At 39.7% G+C, this 26,832-nt stretch overlaps 1 protein-coding gene across 1 annotated transcript; it reads right to left on the bottom strand.

Moving 5' to 3' along the window:
- Positions 1-1,660: 1,660 nt before the first annotated feature.
- LOC114042964 (TATA-binding protein-associated factor 2N) lies at positions 1,661-25,968 on the bottom strand. The gene is made up of 16 exons (XM_027861742.1): positions 25,870-25,968; positions 21,565-21,604; positions 19,691-19,733; positions 19,521-19,605; positions 19,335-19,437; positions 17,023-17,216; positions 15,427-15,547; positions 9,591-9,625; positions 8,974-9,006; positions 6,596-6,705; positions 5,904-6,033; positions 4,277-4,369; positions 3,296-3,380; positions 3,127-3,215; positions 2,581-3,016; positions 1,661-1,783 (listed from the first exon to the last, which is right to left on the bottom strand). The coding sequence occupies exons 1-16, from the start codon at positions 25,874-25,876 to the stop codon at positions 1,744-1,746; spliced, it is 1,644 nt and encodes a 547-aa protein (XP_027717543.1). The 5' UTR covers positions 25,877-25,968; the 3' UTR covers positions 1,661-1,743.
- Positions 25,969-26,832: the final 864 nt, after the last annotated feature.

Below are 26,832 nucleotides of genomic sequence, written 5' to 3'. Positions count from 1 at the left end.
TGGTCCTGACTTTTGTCCTGCCACTGGACTTTTATGACTCTGAGAGCTGGGCTGACAACTTTGCACAATTCTGCCTCACTTAAATCCAATTCACCTGCAATTCATCACCATCACTGCTCTTCTCCAAAAACAAAAAATGAGTAAGTCCTCCCATTCTGGAAAATAACTTTCTACTAGAAACTTCACTGATTTTGATCCAGATGTCATTACTGGTCCTACATCCCAACAAGGTCAAAAAAAAGAGGGAAAGTCCCTCATGTGCAAAAAAAAAAAAGTCCAGCACTTTTTGTGGTAACAAGAAACTAGAAATAAAGTGGGTATAAAATCGGGCAATGGCTGACCAAATTGTGGCATATGAATACAATGGAATGTTACTGTACCAATGGAAATTATAAATATTAAGATTTCAGAGAAACTTGGGACAACATATATGAACTGTAAAGAAATTAACAGAACAGAGAACAGTTTACACAACAATCACAGAAATGGAAATGTAAACAATACTGAAAGACATCAGAACGTTAATCAATGAAAGTGACCAATTTCAAAAGACCATCAATGAAAACACATGCCTCTCCTCCTTTAGGTAGGCAAAGGGTGGCCTGTGGGTGCCAGACATGACCAATGTATTGGTTTATGTAACTACATTTCTTTATTACAAGGGAGGGTTTCTTTTAAAGGAAGATAAGAATTGGTGATACTGTTTTCAAATTAATAAAACATTTTTTAAAAAGACTGCCCACTGTCTATTAAAAAAAAATTTTAAGTTCTTTAGTCTGACATTTAAGACCTTCTACAATCTGACCCAAATCTTTCCACTTCTCTCTCCCATTACTTTCCTCAACAAACCTTCTGTTCACAGTGGTTTCCTGTGACTAAGAATTTTTATATTTATATATATATTGGTGCTACTACCCCATCTGGAATGCCCTTCCTTACCTTCTAAATCCCATCTTTCCTTTAAGGCATAATTCAAAGGTCTCCCCACTTTTGTGAGGTGATACTGATACCCTGCCCCCCTCTTGGGAATTACTCTCTTTTTCTATGCCATAGTTCAGTATCTTTACCTCTTCTATGACCTTTAGCAACTTTGTACTTTTTCCTGTACCCATTCTAAATAAATAAATCATATGCTTCTAGAGGGAAAGGATCATGTCATACACCTCAGTATCACAAACCCATTGAAGAGTACTTGGAACACAATACCATGTGTCCCAAAAGTCTTAGAGCAATTTTAAGCTGTTTAGGATTAAAACTTAAAATAACTCTAAGACTTCTGGAACCCATATATACAGCTCAATGATCACTGCTGCTGCTATTTCATTTCTTGACTTAAAAAGTTATTGGAATATAGTTAATTTCCTAATTCACTACAGTCTGATCCTATAATGGACCACTTTTCATGCTGATGTATAAGAAAATGGCGCTGAGGTACAAGAGTCCACAAAAAAAACAAGCAGCCTTTATTGCAGTATTACAAAACACTTTCCATTTTGGCAATATTTTACAACGTATTCAGCTTCTCAGACTGTTCAAGGGCTGGGAAGAAGGTTGGAAATTAAAAGGGGAAATTTCAATGGACATTTCTAAAAGAAAAACTGCCCCATCCCTCCCACCAAAATAAAAATCCAAATGTCACTTAATTCCACTACTGGAGAAGAGGCCACAAGGAAAGCAGCAGGCAGAACTCTGGCAACTTCACTATCGAACATGTCAGAGGCAAAGGAACAATCAAGATGGTCTTCAGTATGGTCGATTACGCTGATCATTTCTGTAGTCATTTCTAGGAATGAAAAATAAAAGCAAGCCTAAATTTGGGATTTTTTAAGTATAAAGACAAACCTATGTTGGTGAACTGATGACAGAAGTCGGAAAAAAATTACAATTCCCACTGAGCAGCGTGAAAGATTTCTACCTGAACCTCAAGAAAAGCCAATCTCTTAGAAATACAGCACTCCAAACGGAATCATGCGTAAGAAGTGTTCAAATGTAAGCCCCCAGGTTTTACATAGATAGCTCCTACTGGAGAGAGTGCTGGCCTTACAGTCAGGAAAATCTGGCACTTACTAGCTGTGTTGTGTGACCAGAGACAAGTTACTGAATCTCCCAAAGTCTGAGGTTCCTCATCTGTAAATATGTACCTGTAGTTTTGACCCCAAAGGGTTCACACAAGGCTCAAATGGGATCAATACTTTTGCAGTCCTTAAAGCATGATATAAATGTCAATTATTATTATGTAGAAAAGAGAATGGATTTGTCACGCGTGGCTCAAGAAAGAACCAGAACCAACTGGTAGAAACTGAGGGGCAGATTTCAGTTCAGAAAGCCAAACTTCCTAAAGACTAGGGCTAGGCCAAAGTAGAATGTGTTACCATCTAAATTACCACTACATACATTAAAGAAGCTAGATGACCCCTTGTCGGGGATGTTTTAGAGAGCATTCATGCTTTAGATAGAGGCTGGCTTAAAGAAATGTTAAGGTCCCTTGCAGTAACTGGGATTCTATAAAAATGGGAAGCAAAAGACCTAGCAATCCTAGAATCGAGGAACAGTGATTCCAAGCTACACACATATACGTACCTGCCTCCCATTTTGCCACCGTATCCACCTCCTCGGTCTCCGCCATAGCCGCCTCCTCGGTCTCCGCCATAGCCGCCACCACTTCGGTCACCTCCGTAGCCGCCACTCCGGTCTCCACCATAGCCGCCACTCCGGTCGCCACCATAGCCACCACCACCACCACTTCGGTCGCCTCCGTAACCGCCGCCGCCGCCACTCCGGTCACCCCCATAGCCACCACTCCGGTCACCCCCATAGCCGCCACCGCCACTCCGGTCACCCCCATAGCCACCGCCGCCACTCCGGTCTCCTCCATAGCCACCGCCACCACTCCGGTCTCCTCCATAGCCGCCGCCGCCACTTCGGTCTCCACCATAGCCACCGCCTCCTCGGTCTCCACCTCTGCCACCCCGGCCTCTGTAGCCTCTCTCGCCACCATAGCCTCTCCCCCGGAAATCTGTAAGACAGAAATGCAAACTGAAGGGCCAAGGGGAAAAGCCACAAAGCTCCCCTTAGTTCTGGTCAAAGAGCAAGCTACATAGTGATACTGTTAAAGATGTGACCCACCTCCTCCTGAAGGACGAGAGTCCTCTGGTCTGGGTTCATTACACTGATTACAGGAATTCCTTCGGGCAAAGTTCATGTTTCCACAAGACCTCAGAGAGAAGGAAAGATGTACTTTTAGACTGTTTCCAAGTGATGCAGGGGCCCCTGCCCATAAACAAGAGATACTTACGGATTAGGACAAACCCAGTCACCACTTTTAGGGTCTCCACCTCTACCCTGAAAGCCTCCACGTCCTCTATATCCTCCACGTGAACCTAAGTGAGAAAACAAGAAAGAGAACAAGGCAAGGAAACTCACCTGACATAGAAAAACATCAGTTCCCATACTACCCCTGCTGGCAGAATTTAATAAATACAGCATTAATGGAGTAATTCAAAAATCAACTCTAGAATGTGGGTAGACATTAGCATGAACTATAAGGCAAAAAACATAACACTCAAACAGATCACCCATGAGAGTAGATTCAATGTCATTTGAAATTTAACCCTAAGTATACCCAAAGAATTGAAAATCTGCAGGTAACCTGACTACCCCAACTTTCAATTTCAATTCTCAATATCCATTTGACCAATACAGATAATGGACCAAATCTGGTCACTTTAAAGCCGAAGGCTGAGGAGGTATCCAGATCCAAATGGAAGAGTCGTTCCCTTTGTGGAAAGAAAGCTATGTAAGTAATAGCACCAGGCAGTCTACAAGACATTCCTTAACTACCCCCAACTTTATCAGCTACATCTTTACTTCCAAATGAGCCAAAATCTGCCCTGTGCCTTTCCAGACGAATTCCCAGATATTCCTCGAGCCAGCCACATTCAGGAAATGTCATCATTGTTCGCACCTGAAACTCCTGTTATTCCCCAAGGGTTCTCTTGATACTCCAGGGATGGGCATTGCAGCTAGACCAGCTAGAAACAACTTTCTCTGATTCTAAACAGTCGATTCTAAGATGCTCTAAATGCTACCCATGTGGGTAAACCTCCAACCTCCTTCCTCACCTATCCTATATCCTCCAGGATAACTACCATCTTAATAGAGAAGAGAGGAACCTAGAGAAAGAAAGCTAAACCTGGCTCCTGCAAGAAGGTGAGAGGCCAATGCAAAATTCCAAGTCAAATCTTTAGAAGAGGTCTGGTAGTAACGAACATCTTACCTCTTCGCCCACCTCCACTTCCACCTCCTCTCAGGAACTCGGGTCTCCTAGTGGCAAAAGACACTTTGATGATGTTGCCATGGAATTCTTTTCCTGGGAAAAAATGAGTGGTTTTCAACAACAGTTGAAATCAAAGAACAAGGATTTGTGTATCCACCCTCCATGAAACTGGTTTTAGAGGAACAAGGAGTGTTCATGAGGCCTTACAAAGATCAAATGCATCAGAGCCACAAGATTCAAGGCAGCAGGGTTTGAAGAGCTCCGTTTCCATACTGCACGGCACTTGTGCTTTCTGGGAGTGAGTATCTCATTTAATCTAATAATACTACAGAATTGTGGAGACATCAAAGTGCTTAAGAATCCAAGGCTCCCAGCTTCCAAGCATAATGGACTCTTGACACAGGAAGCCTCTGGGAAGTCAGTGTTCTAAGAAGTGAAATAAAAGCTGGGCAGCTCAAATTGTGGGGGCCAGTACAGGAAGCTATCTCCTCCAAATATGTGCAGGCAGATGGCAGTTTACAACAGTCACTGAGTACAGACTGTACCACAGAATACAAAAAATTCTATAGCACTTCATTGTAGAGAGCACTTTCCTTACAACTCCATGAGTCTGGTAGCACATGTATTAACATCTCCATTTTACAGAAGAGAAAAGTGACATTGACTTCCCTGATGTAACCAAGTTCCTAATTTCTGTTATGGACACTACCATTCTTCTAGTCACGCAGAACAGCCAGCTAGGAGTTATCCTCAATCCTGTCCTCACCTTTGACCCCTTATTCAATCAATAAGAGCTGCCACGTCTTACCAATCTGACGTTTGTAACATCCCTCAGAGCCTTCTCTTTCCTCTTCACTAACACTAGCACGATCTTAACTCTCACCTTCATCACCTCTTGCCAATGATATTGCAATAATCTCCCACCCAGTCTCCTTACATCCAACTTCTCTCTACCTTTCCCAATTCATCCTCTATACAGCTTCCAAAATGATTTTCCTAAAACTGGACCTGAGTCTGACTACATCACTTTCATGCCCAAGAAGCTGCACTAGCTCCCACAAACCCCTGTTTTTAGCATTCAAAGTCCTTCATAATCTTATTCCTATTTTTCTTTACAGGTTGAGTGCACATTATTCCTCCTCCCATGCTCCATTCTCTAGCCAAATTGGCTTCGATGTTCTTCCCCACACGTGACATTGCACTTCCTCCTCTGTGCACTCCTAGGTATACTTCCCACTCTTTCGATTCTTGAAATCCCAGGCTCCATTCAATGTTCCTCTCATCTCCTACAAGATCCCTTTCCACATTTTCCCCACTTGTTAATGTCCTCCCCATTCATTTTATTTATTTTGTATTTCTCCTATATTAACTCATCTCCATATGTGTTTTATTTCCATTCCCATAAGTCCTTGAGGGCAAGGATAGTTTCACTTTGTTTTTGTATTCCCAGTGCCTAACAGTATAAATGCTTAATAAAGGCTTAGAATGACTTGAAAATTGGTAAGGTACATAAATATAGTAGGTAGGCCAGTACTTTCTGTACTTTCATCTTCAGCTACAGATTGTTACTTCTTTCAATAACTAATACATAAGAAACTACAAGAAAACTAATTCAAGTTATGCATACCATCAAACCAGTCAATTGCAGCTTTAGCTGAAGGAGGATCATCAAATGACACTGTTGCCTCTCCTTTCGGTTTGCCTGTGTCCTTGTCTGTATAAAGATTTATCATCGGCTTGCCAGTCTTCTTATTTGTCTGGGGGGAAAATCAAGTTGGTTTTCCTTAAATTCACGTTTAAATCACACAATAAGATGTTTAATCAAGGCAACAGCTTAGGAATAGCTCAACATCAACACACCAAGACTGGGGCATCAATTCACAAGTATTTACCAAGTGCCTACTATCTGCATGACACTGTGCTAACACACACAAAAAAAGCAAATACGATCCTAGTCTATGGGGAGTTCACCATCAAACTGAGGAGACAAGACATACATAAACGACTTAAGGAGTGAAAACAAAACAAGAAATCGTATGGTGTAATCTAATAGTAGAGTCCATAATCAGGTGCTAATTGTGCAAGATAGTCATGTGATACAAAGGAAGTTAAAGGAAAAAAATGTATACATTTAGATTTGACTCCTGAAGGACAAGACAGTCTAAATACACAAAGAGAGAGAAGAGAAGACATTCCAGCCTAGGGATGTAATACGTGTAACAAGGGGAAGGAGTATGGCACAGTAGAGCTGGCCTAAACAAAGAGTCCAGGTACTTTAAACACCAGAAACTATAAGATTCTTCTCTACAGAGAACTCACCTTAATAATTCCTATTTGCTTAAAGAAGTCCCCAACTTGATCAGTTGATACTCCTTCTCCAAGTCCTTGAACAAAGATTGTATTGTTGTCTGAATTATCAGACTCTGAGTCTAGAAAGAGGGGAAAAAAAATGTAAAGTTAAAATGATCTATTTCTTGGTTTGATTACATCAAGTGTTCTTGGCCCTAGGCTGTCAGTGACTTAAGAAATATATGGCACATTTATCAAATGTGAAAACAACTCAGAGCTAAAAAGGCTCGCTACCTCCCTGGCGGGCTGAGGCAAGATCTGAGTTTTGACAGGCTTGCACCTTTGACTGAACCTAGTAAGGTAAAACTTGGGGTACAATTAGACAGCAGCTTGTCTAAAAAAGATCAGGGATATAAGCACAGCAAGCTAACAACATGATATGGCAACCCTCCCCCCCTCAAAAAAAAATGTAAGGCACTCTTGGGCTGTGTTAAGAGACAGGTTTTCTAGAAATAAGATGGTGATAGTCCACCCCCATCCTCTATCCTGGTCAGACCACATCTGGAGTGTTTAGGAAAAGCACTGATAACTTGGAGCTGTCCAGAAAAAGGAAACCAGGCTGGTAAAGAGCCTTGAGCTCATGCCCTATAAAGATCAGTTGAAGGAAACAGGGATGTTATGCCTGGATATGATTCAGGGGAACAGGACACCAGTCCTCAAGTACACAAAAGGCTGTCATGTGAAAGACGGATCAGACTTGTTCTATTTGGTTCCAGGTGTAAAAACCAAAAGTAGCAGCTGGAAGAGGCAAAGAGATCAATTCAAGAGGTTTTTCCCAACCTCAAGCCTAACAATGAGAGCTCTCCAGAAATAGAATGGGCTGCCTGGAGAAATGGTGGGGGCTGGTCATCCAAGACCCAGTTTGAAAGCTGGATAACCACTTGTCAGGGTAGACTGTAGAGGGGAAATGGTAAAGATGAACTGGACTAAATGGTCACCAAAATCCCTTCCAACTCTGAAATTCTTTGACATACTATTATATAAGCCATCAAGAGCCAGGATACACACTTTTTAGTATTCAATTGTTTCTACAAGTGAAGGAAAATCAGTTAGTGCAACTGAAACCCCCCTTATCACTCAGACCTGGCCACCTCCATCATTCCAACTTCAGGTATGGAGAAAGCAAGTGTACAGAAGGAGCCAAACAATCGGGGGAGATCTTAAGAGATCTTAGACTTCATACCCAGAACCTTGGAGTGCAGCAATCGGTAATAAAATTATTTCTAAGAAATATCTGACCATGCAGGTTATTAAATAGGAAAAGACGGATGTAGGAGGTCTTTAAGAAAGTCTCACTGATTAGGAAAGTTGAGAAGTAGAACTGTCTAAAGAAAGACATTTAACTGTCCCCCAATGCCCTTTCCAAACCTGTTAGCCTATGATTCCTTAAGGGGAAAGTTAGGCAGGAGATGTTTGGAAGTGAGGAAAAGACCTTCAAAATAACAATACTAAAGGTCTGGTACTGAAATGTTATATTTTGCTCTCAAATGTATAATGCAGAATGGTGGATTTAGAGTCAAAAATCCTGGATTCAAGAACTGGCTTTTCCATTCACTACCAGGTTCACCATGAACAAGTTACTGAGGTTCTTTTCTCTCTACCTCAGTCAAATCCTCCATAAAATGAGAGGGCCTGGACTAGATCAGGAGTTTTCAATAGATTTCAGGGGGTCCATGAACTTGAATGGGAAAAAAATTACATCCATTATTTTTACTAACCTCTAACTGAAATTTGGCATTTTCTCCAATTATTTTTTTAAAGCATTCTGTGAAGAGTCCAGAGTCTATAATTTGTACCAAGCGGCCAAAGGAGTCTAAAAAAGTTAAGAAGCCTGAACAAGATGAAGTCTGAGGTCACTTCCAACTCTAAACCTATGATCATTATATCCAGCACCATTTTTAACCTCTGAACCATTGTCAGTTTCAAAAGCCTTCACAAATAAGCAAGATGAAAATCTACTGAGATTTTGTGGGATCAGTTCCCCTTTGATCAAAGACCTCTCACACTCTACTACTTAGTCTCCTACAAAGTCTCAGAGATATCACTCAAATTCTCAATATATGTAGCAATGTTCCCAATTCATATTATTCTTGTCACTCATTAAGGGGACAAGAATTCAAACGTTACAGAGCTGGTACAGAAATCAGATCCAGAGATTTTGCCCACCAAACATTTTGCATCATCCCTATTTCTTTTTCCTGGGGTTCCTTCAGAAATTATAATAAGGTTCTCTACTATCAACTCCCACACTGGCATCCAAAAAAATAAAAAACTTCCTTCAAAGAACCCAAGGTAAGGCATATATTCTTAATATTAAAAATTATTAGCTACAAACTGCTTTGCCTTACCAGCATCTGTTTTCGGTCCATAATCCCTGTGGCCTAAGAGAAAAGAAAACAAGTAACAGCTATTTAAGGAAATCCGTTTGAAAGATTTTGTTTCTAAGACAATGAAAACAAGAAAATCTCAACTGTATTTCTATAACTTACAAAGTCAACCATAACAGATTTATAGAGTAAATATACTGGTTAAATGATATTTTTTTAAGTTTGATAACGAATCAAAATTGAGTATCAACATTTCCTTAAACTTGCCATAGACAGCATTTGCCACTTTGGCATTATGCTAGCATTGCTCATATTAAGTACTGGCTGTCAAATCAGGGAGCGGAATGCCCTATTGATTTAAGACCACTGTGTCAGCTACCTTTATAAAAGAGCATTTTGTCAAAACCTGGTGAAGGTCTCATTGGTCACCACAGACTCTTTCATGCAAATCCACAGAAGTAGAAACCCATTGGACTGTTAAAGAGATCAACTTTGGCTTTTTTTTTTTAAAGCACACAACACACACCAGCCTCAACTGAGTAAGAACAGGCTCAGACTTCGTCTGAGGGATAGATAGTGGTGGCTTTTAGATTTACACAGCATTTCCACTGAAACATTTTGGGATACTCAGCACTTACCACCAAAATTTTTGAAGCCACCGCGGTCACCACCACTGCAGAGGAAAAATTGAAGAAATGATTTCTTCCTTAAGTCTCTAATGTGCTGAGCCCTGGGCTCAATCTACACTTATCTGATCACAAGTAGAGAGCTTATGGCCTAGGGGAATAGTAGCACCTCTAACTTTCCAATAAGTTTTATTTCATAGGCTTCCAGGGAATGTTTCCAATTAAGCATTCTAGGGATCTACTTCCAAGAGAAACACTAAACTGAAACTAAATATCATATCATATACTCTGACCTAAACACTTTCCCCAACCCAAGGCCAAAATGGATGCTACATAACCCCTGACTTAAAGTGGGAGGACATAACGTAAAGAAAGCTTAACTAGGGCAAATATTCTATCCAACAGAAAAAAATTAACAGGAATAAAGGGACTAGAATAATACTCAAATTCAAGCGTGAAATTTTGGCATCATAATGGGAAAGGTGATGTTAAATGGTTGGTATTACAAGGTAAGAAGGTGGAGAAGCATATGAATAGTGAACTTGAGTATGAAAGGCTGTTACATTTCATTCATTCACTCATTCAGAAATCTAGTGTAAAATATACAAGTGAATATATTAATGAGAATGGACGCTAAGGATAAGAAGGGATTTCAATTCTGCTTCTCCATCCACACTGTAACACAATTAGATGCCTTATATAAATTACTAAATAGAAACTTAGTTCGTCATGTCAAACGTTCTACACATTGATCTTTAGAGCATATCACAGATGTAATGAAACACTCGACAAATCCACAGTCCACCATTTCCGACACATAATTTTTTTCTTAATTTGGTAAATATCCAATACATTCAAATATCCTCTCTGGTAGTTACATGCAAGAGTTCGACAGTTTCCTGCTTGCATCAAAAGGAAATGCACTTCAAATGCATTATGATTCAAAGCCTCTATAATAGCATGATGGTATTTTCAATTGCACTGAAGTACAAATGTAAAGACCTGCCCTATGAACTGAAAAGGGGGCAATACCCAAAGTTTTTGATGAAGGCATCTAATTTCCTATTAAGCAAAAGCCCTCACACCTAAGATTTTCCTTCATGTGGCCTTTCTGGAAAAAAAGTAACCACTGTGAATAGTTTCACTTTAAATCATTTCTACTTTATGACTGTGATAGTTCTTCTTTGCACCCCTAAGCAAAGATAAGTCTTTAAACTTGAAAATCTACTCAGTTTGGTTTCTGGAAGCCTAAAAGTTAGGACTATTTGTGAAATTCAAGCCTCTAACAGTCAGAGCTTCATGCTGGTTTCTCTAAGCTCCATGTTTCAAGAAAACATCCATCCACCCTCCCCCATCCCTTACTTACATACCTAAACAACTATGCCACCTTCCAGTCCTCTGCTTTATTTTGTTTAGCCAAACATTAGCATGTAGCAAAGGGGTTTCTTGAACCTAGATCTCTGAAAATCTTATTAATAGCAACTCTGGGGATTTCAAGTAATACTCCTCTCACTGATTAAGAATTTTCATTTGCACAAGTTTCTTTTTCTATGCCCAACAAAATTCCAAAGAGAAAAAAAGAGCAGTCTCTAATCCTACTAAAGAGACAAAGGATAGAATTATTCAACAGGGAATTGGGTGGGGGGGTAATTTTTTCCATGAGTGGATTAATAATTAAGTTTTATCTCACTTCTAAATGCAAAAAGGAACACTCTTAATTACTCTACTATCATCTCAATCAATAGGGCACCAAAGAGTTGATGCAACTAAAGAAAAAAGAAACAATTTGGTATAGGACAATGCTATATAATTGCTGGTTTCAATTTCCATGGCTTTCCAGGAACTTAACATTGAAAAAACCTAAAAAAAACATGCCTGTAGAAGAGAATGGTTGTATAAGAGTAAGTCAAATTTGTATACATTTGTGATCTCCCATTAGCTCTCTAAGTGATCTTCTATGTATTTTTGAAAACTAATACTAAAGTAGTTGAAAATTTCAACACGATGGCTACCAACAAGATGTGAAGCATTTTTCCTAGTTCCATATATACAGTAAGTCCATCCCATCATGAAAGAAGACATGGTCACTCTTCATTAGTATATTTCTCTTAAACCTCTGCAACAAGGTTAAATGTCCATTTATAACACACTAGACTAGACTAACACATCTGGGTACATTCTAACAAAGGAATATTCTGAATTAAGAATGGAATATCTATTAAAAACAACCTCCAAAATTTCTCAACTTTATGGCTGTATCCATCTATGCGAGAGATAAATCTGTGTCTGTTTCGTTGAATTAAACTCAAAAACAATTGGGTCAACAGGATTTTCTCCAAGTCTACCGTAGATACAGCAAGACCGTATCTGGGTGAAGAGCAATGCTCTCACTGCCTACCTTCACGGAGGGAGAGAAGGAATGAATAAAATAGGGCTTATGCCCATGTTAAAAGATTGGTCCCACTATCATTCAAGAAAGCTAAGGCTCTTTGGTGGGTTTTCTATAAAGATGTAAATACTATTCAAGGCTCTAACCTGCTAAGAAACAAAACAGATAGCTCAAGAGCCCGTTTGGTATTCAGGGAAATTCAATATTTGGTGAAGACGGGAAAGCAAAATATGGATTTTAACTATCTATTGGTGTTGGAGAAAACCAAGTTATTCCAAACATAAATGATTCACCAGATTTAGCTACAGTTTTCGTTATTTTCTCTCTTCTGTGGAAGATTTGCCCACATACAGCAAAATCTTCCCGAATTCAACAGCATTTCCTAACCACGACCTAGCAAGCCGGGGAGCCAGGAACACATTCACCTTTTTCAAGGGAGATATTATTCAATCACTCTCATTGGAGAAAGAAGACATTCTAAAAGAGAAAACTCTGAGGCTTGATCCACACAATCCTAAAACCACAGTGACTGATAAAATTTCAGCTACTTAAGTCTAGACAATGAAAAACAAATCACACATCTATAACAATCCATAACAAATTACCAAGGACAATCTAAGACTCCATCAGAATAGCAAAGTTCAAGACAATGAGAAAAAGTTCTAACAAACTATTCTAGTACTAAACTTTAAAAAAGGACAAATTTTCTATTGCAGTTGGATAATAACACTAGTTAGTCTGACCACCAAAAATGTCGACCTGATTTTCCTTAGGAATTAACACTTTTTTGTGGCAAACAAGGTGATTTGCTGAAGAATTTTCAAACATAAGGATTTCTCCCACAATCTTTCTACCTCTTTTCTGAAACTGGAAAAGCTGAAGGCCTTCTTCTGGATTGAACTTTTCCTTCTATCATCTAGGTGGTGGATGGTGGATTGTGATTGTCACCTCTTCTGCTCTCCCTCTCTTCTTTGAAACTTTTAACGTAAAACCCAAGCAGTGCTACACATTCTTCAAGCAGCCAAGAAAGGTGAGATTTTCAACCCTACTGTTTTTAAGTGAAATGATTCAAAACACATGGAAATGTCGTTCTAGACCAAGGGAAAGTATTGAGGGATCATACTTTTCTTATTATTCATAAGCAAATAAACCTAAGAAATTTCTGTAAGACTGGATCTCTAATCCAAAAGTTTTAACACAAATGAAAACCCTGAACAATGTTTGGGTCAAGATTTTCCGTGATCAGTTTCTACCTGCAACTGAAATGGCTTCACCGCAAATAAAGAAACAAAAAAAAAATCACATTCCTGATAAATGCTCTCATTCTACTCTTAAGTGATTTTTTCTAAGGTCTTTTGAGGCACTTTTCTGCAAAAGTCAATGAAAATCTTAAAAGACACTGGCATTACTGTATTTGTCACAGTCAAGCTTCATAAACTAATCACAGGACTTGAAATGATCCTGAGATGTCACCTAGCTATATCTGCATGGGAGGTTGCAGAATCTATGAAAGTCTTTAGAAGTAGGATTGATATTCATCTCAGAGTTGCTTTACTAGTAGGTCTCAGGTAAAATCCAAAGGATTTTAGCCTTCAAGCTTCCTCCCAAAAATACAAACCTATTCCAAAGACACCCAGAAAATTCCACCATTCTCACAAAAACTTAAAGAGTATAACAGATTCCTGCAGATAAAGACAAAATTACAACTTCCTTGTGATGAATATTAAAACTATGATATAACAACTAGAGAGCTGTTAATGAAGATCATTCACTATTATTACACTATTCCAAGGCAATCAGTTATAGAAGCATTCCGTTAAAGTTACTAACATGAAAGTTAACATGATGCCTCCCAGAGGGTTGGCTCTGTATTTGTTGGGACTACTAAGACAGGGAGGGGGAAGTTGTATAAGTCATCCTGTGTTGATCACTTCACTCATGTCTAGTTGATGACATAATGACAACACTATCTTCTTCAATAATAGAAGAAAACATAATGTATTTAATCTACTATATACAGTAACCTGATTGTATTATGGGTTAATCAAGATCCTCACAAAGTCTCAGGCTTGCAGAAGTCTATCAAGTCACCGTAAGGTTTTACTAAGTTTGTGCCCAAAATATCAAAAGCATTACACAATGAAAAGAAAAACAGCATGCTTAAAAGTACAAGGCAGGAGGTTCAAATGCCGGTTTTACTTGAAGAGCAAAGTAATAAGTATTACTGGTTTTTTTTCAAATTCATTTCTAGGGATCCAAAGGCAAGACCCAAGCAGCAAAGGAGTGAAATGGAACTGATTTGTTATTAAGTGACAGTTTGTGGACCATGGCCAGTTTCACTTCTCGACCAATGCAGATTATGCTTTAGCCTATGTATTTTATAGCCACAAAACTGTAACTTACAAATGTCTTTTTGTGAGAAAAAATTCAACTACCCTTTTAGCTTGGTCTTAAATGGCCAAAATTATAAATGTACATATTAAAATAATATTTAAATTAAGTCAACTATAATAACATTTTTTCAAAATGAATTTTAAAGTTTGAGGATCCTAGCAAAAGCCAAAAAAAGCTATAAAAGAAAGACACAACTTTCTTAAGTAGATAAGTAAGATTTCAAGTTCTAGACCGGGACGGGGAACCTGCGGCCTCCAGGCCACATGTGACCCTCTAGGTCCTCAAATGCAGCCCTTTGACTAAATCCAAACTTCACAGAACAAATCCCCTTAATAAAAGGATTTGTTTTGTAAAATTTTGATTCAGGCTGCACTCAAGGATCTAGAAGGCCACACATGGCCTCAAGGTGGCAGGTTCCTCACCCCTGTTAGACAGAAGACAGATTTACTAATAGTTTTATGATGCTGCACTAATTAATTCAATTATTCAAAAGGAAAAAAAAGGTATAAAATGATATAGTCTGCTTTATTAAACTACTGAAATTAACTTTTTTCTAAAAGAAGTCAGGTGCTGCCCCTAAACTAAGATCTAATTTGTGGGTTTTTTTGCTGTATACATCCCCTTCCCAAGGGTACTCAAGATTATAAGAGAACCTCTCTACTCTCCAACTTTGAGTTAACTTACCTTTTTTTTCTTTTGATATGTAAAATACTTGCATTTGCCAGAGTTATTTTTTTAAAAAGGGCTTAGATTTTAGCTCTGGCACGAAAAATGAAATGGTTTGACAACCATAGTGGTGGGCCTTTGTTTATCTCTGTTTCATATAAACTTTGTGGACTAATATAATATCGTGCTAATATAGCCTACCCTAAGTAATTTATCTGGCATGTTAGGGTTGAAAACCATTTTAATGTAAGAGGCTTTGCATTTTCTTCCACCCCCTTCTGGGAACATAATTCCAAATCTTAAAACTCTTCAAAGTTTCAATACTTGGTTAGATCCTAAAACCAAATCAGCTAAGTAACAATCAAAAAAGAATTCTAGAATTTGGATGCAAACACTTACCTTGATCCTGTCATAGGACCTCTTCCATCCTTGTCATATCCCCCACGCCCTCTACCTCCTCCCTGTGACCCGCCATATCCTCTATTATCTTCTCCATACCTACTCATGTCACGACGGTCATCTGCAAAAAAGCACAAAAAAAATCACATCCCTGATAAATGCTCTCATTCTACTCTTAAGTAATTTTTTCTACGGTCTTTTGAGGCACTTTTCTGCAAAAGTCAATAAAAATCTTAAAAGACACTGGCATTACTGTATTTGTCACAGTCAAGCTTCATAAACTAATAATAAATAGCTAACATTTCCATAGTGCTTTAAGGGTTGTGAAGTACCTTCCTCACAACAATTCTGTGAGGCTACATCTCTCAGTAGCGTATGATATAACAGAAAGAACAATGAATTTTTAGAAACTCAGTGGAATCAACCTCTAACATTTATTGGTTGTAGGGCTTAGGGCAAGTCACACTTCACCTAAGTCTCAATTTCCCCATCGACAGAATGGGAAGGTTTAGCATCTGAAGGTTACTAAGAAGGAAGCACTTTGTAAACTATAAAACAATTAGGACAAACAAGATTTTTATAGACATCACCTACATAAGAGACAATGAGAAGGGTAAAAGGAGTATGTCATCTGCACATAAATCACCAGCAGTGGTGGAGGCAGCTCCAGTACAAAAACATAGGCCTTCTGATTTTTTTTCCCATTAAACCATACTGTCTGTACAATTCACTAAACTCAAATGCCAAATCATTGGTTTCTCTTTGAGTCTATCCTCCAAGATTCAGTACTTTCATGGTAAAAGATCCCCATCAATCCAGTGATTCTGATGTGTTAGATAAAATAATAGTTCTCTTTAAAGTTTCTATTTATTTTACCTAACTCAAAATAAAAGGCACCAACATCCTAGACATTTGCTCAGGAGCCACAGAATAGAATTTTTCTCTTAAAAAAAAAAAGTAATCAAGTGGAAATGATGGATCAACCATTAATCAAGGAAGATCTATAAATTTATAAGAAAATGCTAATGAGATCATAATATCATAAAGATCATAAAATCATAAATCAAAGCCCTCAGAACAGGGAATCCACAAAGAAGGAAGGGCTCTGTAAATAGATTTTGGGGGTGCATGAGCATGGACAGGTAAAGAAAAATACATCTTTATTTTTATTAACTAAGTGAAATTTAGCATTTCCTCAATTATTTAAAAACTTATTATGAGAAGGGGTCCATAAACTTCATCAAGCTACCAAAAGGGGCCATGACACACATAAAAAAAGACTAAGAAGCCCTGCCTTAGAAGGACAGTCACAATTAAAACAAGGATGCCAAAATAATCAAAGGTCATTTAGCCAATAAATTCAGGGGTCCCAGCTACTCAGAGGTGTACAACCAAAGTAGAAGAAACTGGTTTAAAAGGCACATAGGCTACTAAAGAAAGATAAGATGTTTCAAGACTCAACTTTTTTGTAAAGAGCTGAAACCTTGGTTGACTCATTTAAATAAACCCACCACTTATAAGCCAATGGTCATTCTGTAACTATAAAAAAATGATGCTGCAAAAACCAACTAGAACTCTACAGTCAGTGTGGCTTACCTTGTGTATGGTGGCTGTAACTTTCCCTTTGTGAATGATAGGACTGCTGATTTTGATTATATGAGTCTTGCTGCTGATCATAATTTGACTGCTCGTCATATGAACCTTGGTGTTGGTCATAGCCTGACTGTTGGTCATATGAATCTTGCTGACCATAGTCTGACTGGTCATATGAAGGCGCTCTTCCACCTTGGCTAAACAGGAATCAAGAACTTAGGAGAGTTCTCAGGAGGATTATTTTAAACAGAGAGATGGCCTATTCTGAAAAAGAAGGGCTAAATGGCTACATCTCAAGGCTATCAACTGATCAATCAACAAGTATTCATTAAGCATCTCCTTTGTGACAAGCACTGTGCTGGGCACTGGGGGTACAGGTGCAATGAGTGATACAACCCTTACTCACTATGAGCTCACACTCTAACTGCATCTGGCCATGCTTTCCACTTCTTCTTCCTAAAAGATTTTTCCTAAAATGTAAACCTTTAATTTACCAGGAAATTTTGCACCGATGTAATTGAGAAGTCAAAGATGTAATTGAGAAGTCAAAGAAATGCCAAATCATGAAGAAATACCAAATTATGGAAAGCATCTCACCTTAACACACTAACAAATCCAAAAACGGCTTCCTGTTATTGCCTTCTTGAGTAAGTTAATTGTAAAGTACAATTTTATTTTAAAAACAAGTATACTAGAATAAATACATCAGAATGAGTGCTGCCTTTTCAAAGTAATTACCTTGGGGGAGGGCTATACAATTATTCCAACAATGCGGCCACTACTCAAGTATTTTTTGGAACTTCTCTTTTGAAACTGCCTCCAGGGTCTGCACCATCTTCAATGGTGGGAAATCTCCATCCTTTGAGGGAGGATTTGGTTTTTGGAAATAGCTAAGATCGATCTGTTACCAAGCCTAGTAAATAAGGTAGATAACTGCATGCCATACCACCACTTCGGGTCAAAAAATAGGGTGTATCTAAAAAGATATGACATTGATTCTTTCTCATGTGGGCTCTAAACTGGTTCTGAAGTCAATTCTAAATGAGAAGTTCCCAAAATATGTTGAGTAATCACACTATCATTGGCTTAGGTATATATAACCCCTCAAAATGACTAATCTGGATAACATTCACTTGGATGCCTAAATTCTTGAGGGAGGGCAGGGATATAAGGTGTGTGTCTGCACGTGTTTTAATTCTCATTTGGGGAGGCCACAGATTATTCAATACCAAAGAGGGTGAATACTACTGACAAGTGATAGCACTTATACCAAGGATGGTACATGGACCAATTTTCCATGTTAATGGGCTAGCTGCTCGTCAAAGCAAATTCTGCTCAAACAGCCCACTGCAGAAATGCTGCTATACCCCCTCCCACCAGCAGCACCACTGCTTTCTCTTCTAGTACAAGAGAATAAGAGGGGTCAGAACGTAAGCCCCTACCATTCAAAGAGCTGTCAAGTCACTTTCTCCTCTGTTTACAATTCACTGCCTATCATACTTCAGAAAGTGCATCTTCATACAAAAATGCTCCACATGCTTCACACTCCACTTTCATGAACTTCTGCCAACTAACAGGGGCCTGAAGTACTGCTACTTGTACTGTGACTCTCCCTTGCAGCTAACATATAATGCCTTACATTTGTACAGGTTTTCATGCAGTCATATGGAAAACATTCATGAGACTCACAATTAGAACTCCCGCTGTACTACTCTACATGTGGTTTTTATTTAGTTGCATTTGTAATTTGTGGTAATTTATAAGGATTTTTCTTTATTTAAGCTCACTGTAATTTTTAAAAGCCCTTCAAAACACAGAAAGTTTTTGAGACGCCTTTAAACTTCTTAATAAAATTCTACCCACACATACTAATAATTTAAAACATTTTTTAAGGCACTTTATGTTTGTGGGTAAGTTTTCACTTACATCTACCAGAGTAGGCTCTATGTACATACAGAACTAAAGCCCAAATTTCATTTTCTTTCAAAAATTTCTATTAAGCTAGCACCAGTTACAGAGGAAGCATAAGCTCACTTTTTGAAAACTTTAATGAAGTCACAAAGAAGCAAACTGGTGCCTTACCCACCAACGGAACCCAGGAATCAACTCACATATGACAGAAGAAATACCATATAACTGCACTGTTTTCCATTCACAAAACATCAAGCCAGTATCTATCAAAGAACATCTCTGGAAGACATGTCTACCTGTGGTTTCAGAAGAGTTTCATGGTGACATCCATGTTTTAATACCTACAGTATTAACCATTTCCAAATGTCCAACACTGGCCCGGTGCTTTCACTTTATTTCCTTACCCTCCCGATGAGTCCGTGTTTTGCTGTCCCTGGTTATTGTAAGATTGCTGGCCATATGAGCTCTGCTTTTGATTTTCATAACCACCGTAGGACTGTGAATAACCTAAAGATTGGATGGGTACACCATTTAGTAAGCATTCTGATTTTAAAATGACTAAAATAGCAAATTTAACAAACCAGCCCAACCTGATTGACTCTGTCCATAACTTGAGTAGCCGCCATAGTTCTGTCCATAAGAGGAATCAGCCGTTTGCCCATAGCCAGAATAACCCTGAAATTTAGGTAAATACTCATTTCATTGCCTACTGAAAACAAAGTAAATGTTTAAATGGATCATAGTTTGGACTTCAACCTACTTGTGGTGGTTGTCCATAGCTTTGGTTGCTTTGATAGGAATAGCTGTAAAAGAAATGTTTGAATTTTTTAAATAAAAGGCTGCCAAAACTAAGTCTTATATCATCTACCATTATATAAGGAACCCTATTTCAACTCAAAGCTTCCCAAGGAAGTTTAATTTTCTGTCATCTCTTAAATAAATCAGAATCCTAAGACATTATATAGTAGAATCATTACTGGAGGAGGCCTAGGCTCAAATCCTACATCAGGTGGGTGAGTCATTGAACATCTGAGCACTGCTTTTCCTCATCTCTAATACTTACACTACTTTCCTACCAGGGATGTTAGGCAGAGAGCACCACCCAAAGGTGAGTTACGAGGCATTCCCAGAATGTGAAAATTGAAAGGGATTTTCAAGGTCATCTTGTTCAAACCCCTCATTTTGCAGAGAAGAAAAAGTGACTTGCCCAAGGCATGATGGTTAGTGAGTGATAAACCCGAAAGTAGCAAGGCCTCCTCTCCGTCTTGTTTATTTTCTGCTCCCTAATGTGCCTAGTGAACTTGGGCACACTGAAAGCTGGTGGCCAATAACTATTCTGAGTCAATGAAGTCATCAGTGCCATCACCCTAACTTCAATGTGCACGATGCCACATACTTTATACGCACAATCTCATTTTCTCCTTAAGGATCCTCCCCCACCCCCATTCCAAGCACAGACACTATGAATGCTAAGTATAGTCTAAAGAGTTGGTTTTGCTTTGTAAAATCTTTCATAAGCCAAATGTAGTGTCAGCTACACTAGAAAATATCATACTCAGAAAAAGGTCCATGCCAAAGACTAACAATGATGCCATAAGGCTTATGCAGCATAAGGCTAATTCTTCACATCAACAACTTTGTCTATTTTACTCTCATACTTGACAAATTCATTTCTTCCTGACATTTTGACACACCCATACAATGTAACGTGAAATTCCCAGAAAAGGCAAAGGATCCAGTTTTCAAGAAGCACTTGGAACTGTATATCACATATGAATGTGCAACACTGTGACCTGAACCCTTTTTAATTTTCCACTAACACCAAGCAATGCTATTCCCCAAACCTTTCTCATAGGCATGTGCATGTATACTTGTTTTTCTGAAATCCAAAGTCAAAAAACATACATACAAAAGTTATTCTCCCTAAATCATTTTTGCCTCTAACTTACATAGGTTGCCATGGGGTTTCTCACACATTTAAATTGCTACTCCACATATCGGTATGCACTGAGTTGCAACCCATTTTCCAATACCAGAACTAGAATGACAGAGATCTTATTGGTAAATGAGAAAAGCAGATTCTACACGACCCTTCACAAGAGAACAAAATAGCCATCAAGTTCAATTAGGTCCTCCTACGTGCTGGACGTGGCACTCTTCACATTCTGGCACTACAAGAACTCTCCCAAAGTGGCCACGGTTGTAAATGCTGCTGCTTTAAGAAAAGACACTGCTCCCTGAGTGAAGTACTCCACAGAGATCTCAGCATCACAGAGTTATGCTGGGACATCATAGAGGAAACACTTAGCCAAAGGCCTAGGGTAAATTAGCTATTTAAACACTCCAAAATCAGAGCTAAGTTGCTTGATTTGAAATAATTTCTTAAAGCAAATGATTCAGATGTACTACTTGAGCTTTTCCTTGTATCTCCATGTATTCCTATCAACTTCAATCCATTTTCTTACTCTGCTAGATCTCTTGTTTACAAAGGCTAACCTTCTCCCCCTTGTGAATATTTACAGCTAATTTTTAAATCCCCTAAGACGTCCAGAAATCAACTCTCAAGTGAAGTGATGAATCCCACCTGAATTCACCTGTTTCAATTCCACTCGATATATTAGGTAAATACTTTACCTTTGCTGATCGCTCCCAGACTGACCATAACTTCCAGAATCTAAAACACAAAGAAATAAAGTTAAAACCTTATAAAGAAAGTATGATTCATTCAAAGACAAACTATAGTCCCTCTATATAAGAGTTGACAGAAGATACAAACCAAGAGTTAGAAGAAACTATACAGAGAGGTCTCTATAAATAACTTTCTGCTTTTTTTCTAATCATTTTAACTATAACCCCTCTAATTCCACATGTGTTATTGGTTAAGTGAAAACATGGATACATCTGCACAAAACCATCACCATTTTAAAAAAGAATGTTTTTTCCTGATAAATTATATCCCCAGAAGGGGAAGGCAGTAGCCTACTATGACAAGATATTCTACTACATAGAGGTATTATTTTCTTTAACCAACATGCAGTGTCCAAGTCCAATTTCAAAATACTGATTTATTTATGTATTTTACCTCACAGCTCCCTGATAGGCTGCCCACCTTGAACTCTCAAGTAATCCTGAAGAAGCAGCACGTATTTTTCCTCTCATGGGTTACCAGGATTGTCAGCAATTGCAGAAGCCTCTCTAAAGGCTTAGTTGAAATAAGAATTGAGAAAATAAAATATTGCTGACAACTCTTCAAGTGTTCTTGAAGAACAGTTAGGGGTAAACATGTCCTACTCTGGTTTACCTCATGACTAAAGGAATGATTTACCACCACACTACACATGCATACAAATTCCCACATATTTTTCAATAGTAGTAAAATTAGGGGAGGAGAGGGAAGGTATGAGTAAATATAGCATAAAAGAAAGCAATGCATCATTGGGAAACACCACCAAATATGAATTCATATTCTTGATCTGACTGACTTCAAGCAGTGACACAAACTTTTCAATTCACTACCTCCTGAATCTTTACTGTTTCCATAGTCCAAGGCCACACCAAGTAGTACAAGCTCTCAAAGTTCATCTGTCATATGACATTTCTGTCATGACATAATTATGTTTCAATTCTATATCTCAATTACAAAACTAGCTCTGGTCAGATTAGGTGTCATTTATCCCCAGTAATCAACTTAATTCAATGACATGCTTTTTCTTCACTTCAATTCATTCAAGACAACCTCAATGGGAAAACAGCATTAGCTATGTGTCAGAAGAATGCCCGCCATTTTCCAGAGTGTGCTATCTATATACGTGTAGAAGATATCACTTACATAGTATCATCACATTTAAGACAAGATAGTTCATTAATTCATTATATGGGGGGAAAAAATACTGAAAGAGAAGCTGTTACATGCTACTTCCCCTACAAAAAATGGAGAGAATGGACTAAACAATCATAATCACTACTAGTTTAGAACTAATTTGTTGACTAGAATTTTATAAAACAAAGAGAAGTTATCACTTCCACATTTTATAAACACAGTTTAACACACTGGACACTCGTTACTTTTAATACACATTATTACCATTTTTAATAATAGCTGTGTTACAGGTGCTTGACATAGAAATAATATAGATAACAGTACCACCTTATATTTCAGGTAGCTAGACGGCCTAAGTAGAGTGCCAGTCAGACGACCTGAGATCGAACCCCATTTTGAACACTTAGCCTGGTAACCCTGGTGAAGTCATTTAGCCTGTCTCAGCCTCAGTTTCTCTTGTAAAATGGGGGCAATAATAGCACCTACCTAGTGCTGTAAACCTTAAAGATACCTACAAACATTAGCTAGTTTTATTATTTATATGAGACAAGGTGATTTTTTTTTCACAACTCTTGAGAGGGTGGATAGTAAATCTCATTTTACATAAGATAAGACTAGGTCAAGGAAAGGTTAAGTGAAAGTGATTTTTCCAATGTCACCGGCTATTTTTTACTAGCAAAACCAGAAATCAAACCCAAATTTCCAAGTCTACTACTATTTCCACTACAAACATGCAGCCCTATTCGTCAATTAGTTCTAAATGTGAAAAAAAGCAGCAAACAAAGCATTATCTATCATACAATTAACTGTCAAGCATTTAGTGACTTGGACATTTAAAGGCTGATACCACAGGATGAACCAGACTTTCTGATTATATCTACAAAGAAACCATGAATCACACAAGTGTTAAGCCCCTGAAACTATAGAGTATGTGCAAATCACCCATTTGAATTGAAAATGCACACACCAATAAATCATTTATGCTTGAACTAAATAAATTTAAAGTTTAAATAATAATAATATTAACAAGTAATAAATAATGAATAATTGGTAATAAATAATAAGTTTAAATAAGTTTAAGCATCCTATAGAACACTGAATGAGTACTTTCAGATCATAAACCACACATATCTCCTCCCTTGAAACATTCCAGATTTTACTCATTTGGTGAAGAAATCTCATTTTTAGCCTAATAGCCTGAATTTATGTAGTACTTTAAGGTTTGCTAAGTACTCTGCAAATATTTCACTTGATCCTCATATGCCTTATTATCCCCATTTCACAGATGAGGAAACTGAGGCAGGCAGAGATTAAGTAACTTGACAACACCACACAGCTACTAAGTGTCTACAACTCGACACCAAACAAACTGTTGATAGATACCATTTGGCCATAAGCATTCCCAAACTCCGTTAATGTTATACCTAGTCAAAAATTTCCTCTTTAAAAATAATAAATTCCCCCCAAAAGGGCCAAAGGAACGGAAACTCAGCATCTGACTTTCAACACTCAGAAAATGGGAGCAAAAGGCCAGACAAATTCATTGATTAGCTAAGGAAAAGTACGTGTGCCCCCTTCCCCATTTTTTTTTGTATTCATTCATTCATGTCCCCCTATACCATCAGCAGGATAGTAGGTCACAATGATCTTTTTTTTTTCCAACCTTTTAATTACTAACAGGTACCGCCCTTTGAGAAAAAAAAAATTAGCAGACTTTGGCCACCAGGCAAGATTTCCAAACACATGGTTTCATTTCACTGAAATGTTGTGCCTGCTCAACTTAGCACCTAGGAAGGGAGGGAAAGGAGGAGGGTGGGCATGTGACCCACAACAAGGTAAGCCAGCAGCCACTGCTCACCCCCTTTTTTTTTTTCAGGACGGAGGGCAGGGCCTCAGAGTCCATCAGCCTGGTGGGCCAAACCGAAGAAGCCCAGTGGTCCACATCCTGGGGATCCCCGCAGCTACTTAGCATTCTGACTTGGCTTTCGACCCTGGCTGCCTTTGTTTCTTTCTTTCTCTAAGGTTCCTGAGGACAAGGACTGCCTTTTGCCCTCCCTAGTGCTTAATTCAGTGCCTTGAACACAGTAGGTGCTTCATAAATGTTTATTGATGGATTTCTTTCTAAGCTCTTTCAGCACAGGGGCTGCCTTTTGCCTTTATGCTTAGCACAGTGCCTGGCATATAGTTTCCTAAATGTTTATTGATTGATTTTTTTTTCTTCAGGTTCCCTGGAGGGTGGCTATCTTCTGCCCTTTTTATATCCCCATCGATTAGCATAGTACCTGGCACATAGTAGGAGTTTCCTAAAGATTTATTGATTGATGGATCTCTCTCGATCTCCCCCCCTTGAGAGCTGGGGGATTGTCTTTTGCCCTTTTTTCTATCCTCCAGGCTTAGCATAATACCTAGCACGTAGTAGGCGCTTTTTAATGTTTACTGACTGATTTCTTTCTTTCCTTCTCTCCCTTTCATTCGAAGAGAGCTTTCAAGTGCCAGGCCATGCATGCACACCCCTCCAGAGCCACATCAATAATAGAAAAGTGTCGCTTTCAGCAGCGGGGGGGGGGGGGGGGGGGGGGGGGGGCAGAGACGCCAAGACCCCCAACATTAGGGAGAGGATTCATGAAATTGGAGTGGTCTAAGAGCTTTAACGAGGCAACTTTCTTTGAAGAGAATCGAGTATACAAAATAGAGGCGGGAAGCGAGAAGGGGAAACTGAGGTCCGGGGCTTCGGTTCGAGGCCTCCACGGCCGTGACTGAGGAAGGGGGAGGGAGGACCCCGACGCTCCGATCGCGGCTGCCCCCCCAACCCCCCTCAGACCCAGATAATGTAGCGGGGGTCATCGCCCCCCACCCGGCTCCTCAGACAGGGCCAGTCCCCGCAGATCGGTGCCCGAGGCCGGAGGCCCGGCCTGCCGCGGGCCAAAAGCGTTGGGGACCGTCCGTCCCCCTCAGCGCAACATGGCGGCGGCCGGTCCCTCCCCCCCTCCGCCTCAGCCTCAGCCTCCGCCTCCGCCTCAGCCGGCCTGTAGGAGGGCCGGCGCGAGGCAAGCCTCGGCCGGACCGGCCCCCACAAACCGCCGCCGCGGCCGCCGCCGCTCGCCACAGGGCGCACCTACCCGACATGACTAACGGCCGCGGCGCGGAGCCCCCACAGCCCGCCGAGGACAACGAGGAAGAGGAAGAGAGCCAGGCGGCGCGGCGGCCTGAGCCAGACTGAGGGCGGCGCGGCGGGCCGAGCCCGACTGCGGGGCTCCAGCGGCCAATCAGGGCGCGGCGGCAAGTACCACTCCGGCCCGGTCAGAGGGGGCACGCGCTGACCGAACCGAGCCTCCTGGAGCCAGAGCACGGAATCAGCCGGGGAAGCCCTCCCCGCCTTGGACCGTACCACCATGGAGAGGGAACTGAGAGGCAGGACGTACCAACACCGCCTTCCCCGAAGGGAGGGAGAAGTAGAACAAACAAGCTCGCTCCTGTATACCTACCATCTCTGCCTCCCTGATCTAACATCTCGTAGAGTCAGAAAGTATGGAGCGATCGAGAGTAACCCCTTCCCAATCAATAACTAGAAAATGTTTCTCCACCTAATATCGAAATGGTACGACCTCCTCCCTTCCCTCCCTCGCGCTGCATGCCGTAAGACTGAGCCACAAGATGGCGTTCTCACATGGGGAAAAAAAAAAGAGGGGAAGGGGGAGTCGTAACATCCAGGGTTCCTTGACCACCCGGGGCGGATCCAGCAGATGGCCTGCCCCCTGAAAAAGCACTACAAAGGGAGGAATGGACGGACTAACTGCCTTCCATCCTACCCCCAGCGCGCGCGCACACACAAACACACACACAGAGACGCGCGCGCGCGAGAGAAATGGTTGATAAGCTGCAATAAAGCTGAATTAAATAACACCACGATAATTCTAAATTAGAAAGAATAATTTCCAAAAAAGGAAATGACCAATAGGAGATTTCTGCGGTAAGGATTCTGTAGAATTAGGGAGTGTGTCGTTTACACTCTAAGGCAAACGAAAACAAAGTAAGTTACAATGAAACTGAAATTGATCAGTTTGGAGCCTTAATGGACTGAT

The sequence above is a fragment of the Vombatus ursinus genome, unplaced genomic scaffold (assembly GCF_900497805.2).
Source record: "Vombatus ursinus unplaced genomic scaffold, bare-nosed wombat genome assembly UNPS02014768.1, whole genome shotgun sequence".
NCBI classification, from domain to species: domain Eukaryota; kingdom Metazoa; phylum Chordata; class Mammalia; order Diprotodontia; family Vombatidae; genus Vombatus; species Vombatus ursinus.
This window is presented reverse-complemented; position numbering and strand designations above follow the sequence as displayed.

Bases quoted from the DNA above. Each gene is read 5' to 3' on its own strand.
- LOC114042964 (XM_027861742.1), bottom strand. The intron at 6,706-8,973 runs GTAAGGCAAAGC...CCCTCTTTCTAG, and splicing joins TGGACCGAAAACAGATGCTG to ACTCAGAGTCTGATAATTCA. The intron at 1,784-2,580 runs GTACGTATATGT...TTTCATTCCTAG, and splicing joins GGTGGCAAAATGGGAGGCAG to AAATGACTACAGAAATGATC.